Below are 1,485 nucleotides of genomic sequence, written 5' to 3'. Positions count from 1 at the left end.
TCGTTGTCGTCACGGCAGGGAATAAGCACCGCGATTTGGACATAAATCCAGACTTCCCTTGTTCCTTCGGCCGTTCACCCGCTGATGGAGTGTTATGTGTGGCTGCCACGTATGGTCCCAACATGCAGCTTACGGATGGAAGCAATTTCGGTTCAGCTGTTGACATTGCCGCTCCAGGTAACGGAATAGTTACAACTGATCTCGAAGGAAAGTATGCCACAGGTAAGGGCACTTCGGGTGCCGCCGCTATTGTAGCAGGTATAGCTGGGATGCTCTACAGCCTTGAACCTTCTCTGAAGGCTAAGCTGACCCCTGCTTACATCAAAAGTATCATCAAGGATACGGCCACCCAAGGTGTCAAGGACAGTAAAGGGGTAGAGACCCTTACCTTCGGCCGCGTGAATGCTGCGGCGGCTGTCAATAAGATACTTGGAAGAAAAAAGGTTTAATTTTTCACTCAGACTCCGTCTCATGATGATGGCGTCAATGACACCGAGTCATTGATAACTTGTTCAGTGAACTCTCGTCTAGCTCGATGGTCTCTCTTTTGCTGGATAGATTATCAATTTATTCGATTCATCCATTGTAAATGTGAAGGTCTGATCATCAGACCTGATCATCATGACTCTGAGGATTTGATAAAGATGATTCTTTACGCCCAACTGTTGAGTTTCGAAATCGCGTCGTGAATTTGTGCTGGGTCGATCTTACTTCAGTAGACAAGTATTGGCTCGGTGTTCCAATTATGAATCGTTCTGGGAGATGCTGGTGCATCATCATCGATCGCTGTCCCAATCTCCCGTAGCACACAATGTGTCTCTCTCGGGTGAAGGAATCCCTTAGCTGAGCTTACGGTGAATATTTTCCACATCGGATAAGTATCATCAAGCTGCAGTTTACGACATTCCCTGCAATTATATCCAGTGAAGTGTTATTCGAATAGGTAAATCATTAACAGTTGTGAAACTGGGAACCGGACTTGAAAATATCAAGTTGCGATATATATCACCCCTTTCCGATGAATGCAGTTCGAGAACGAGGTCTGAAAACAGGTTAGGACTACTGATTATAGTAAATGCTGAAAGCAGTGGAGTTTCGCCCGTTCTTCGTGAAGTGCCGTCATACTCCGTGAAAAACGCGATATTCGCGATATGTAGTAGTCATGAAATATATTTTTCACTAGTGTTCTTCATATCACGGGTGAAATTCCAGTAGAAGAATCCAGTAATAGAAATATCCTCGGAGAATCGGGTGCTTCCAGTTTTGTTTGTACGGAGCTTGGATGCTTCCGCTCGACTGGATGCACTCCAACCGCTCTATACGCGCCTCGCAGATCAACCTTCCGGTCTTTGAATTCTTCAGAAGGCCACTTGTCTGAGACGGCTCCCAGTTTCCTTCGTAAACTCCTGATGTTTGGCCAATGAGTGCTATTGGGTATGTTGGCCTTTTTCTTGACGTTGTTGCGTCGATAGTCCTCGATTATCC

At 45.8% G+C, this 1,485-nt stretch overlaps 1 protein-coding gene across 1 annotated transcript; it reads left to right on the top strand.

Moving 5' to 3' along the window:
* Nucleotides 1–122: 122 nt before the first annotated feature.
* Pmar_PMAR022664 (hypothetical protein) lies at nucleotides 123–449 on the top strand (the record flags this gene model as incomplete). Its single annotated transcript, XM_002781804.1, has 2 exons — nucleotides 123–177; nucleotides 223–449. The coding sequence occupies 2 exons, from the start codon at nucleotides 123–125 to the stop codon at nucleotides 447–449; spliced, it is 282 nt and encodes a 93-aa protein (XP_002781850.1).
* Nucleotides 450–1,485: the final 1,036 nt, after the last annotated feature.

Source organism: Perkinsus marinus, assembly GCF_000006405.1.
Source record: "Perkinsus marinus ATCC 50983 genomic scaffold scf_1104296941486, whole genome shotgun sequence".
NCBI lineage: Eukaryota > Perkinsozoa > Perkinsida > Perkinsidae > Perkinsus > Perkinsus marinus.
Note: the sequence above shows the minus strand (reverse complement) of the source record. Positions and strands in the feature narration are given on the sequence as shown.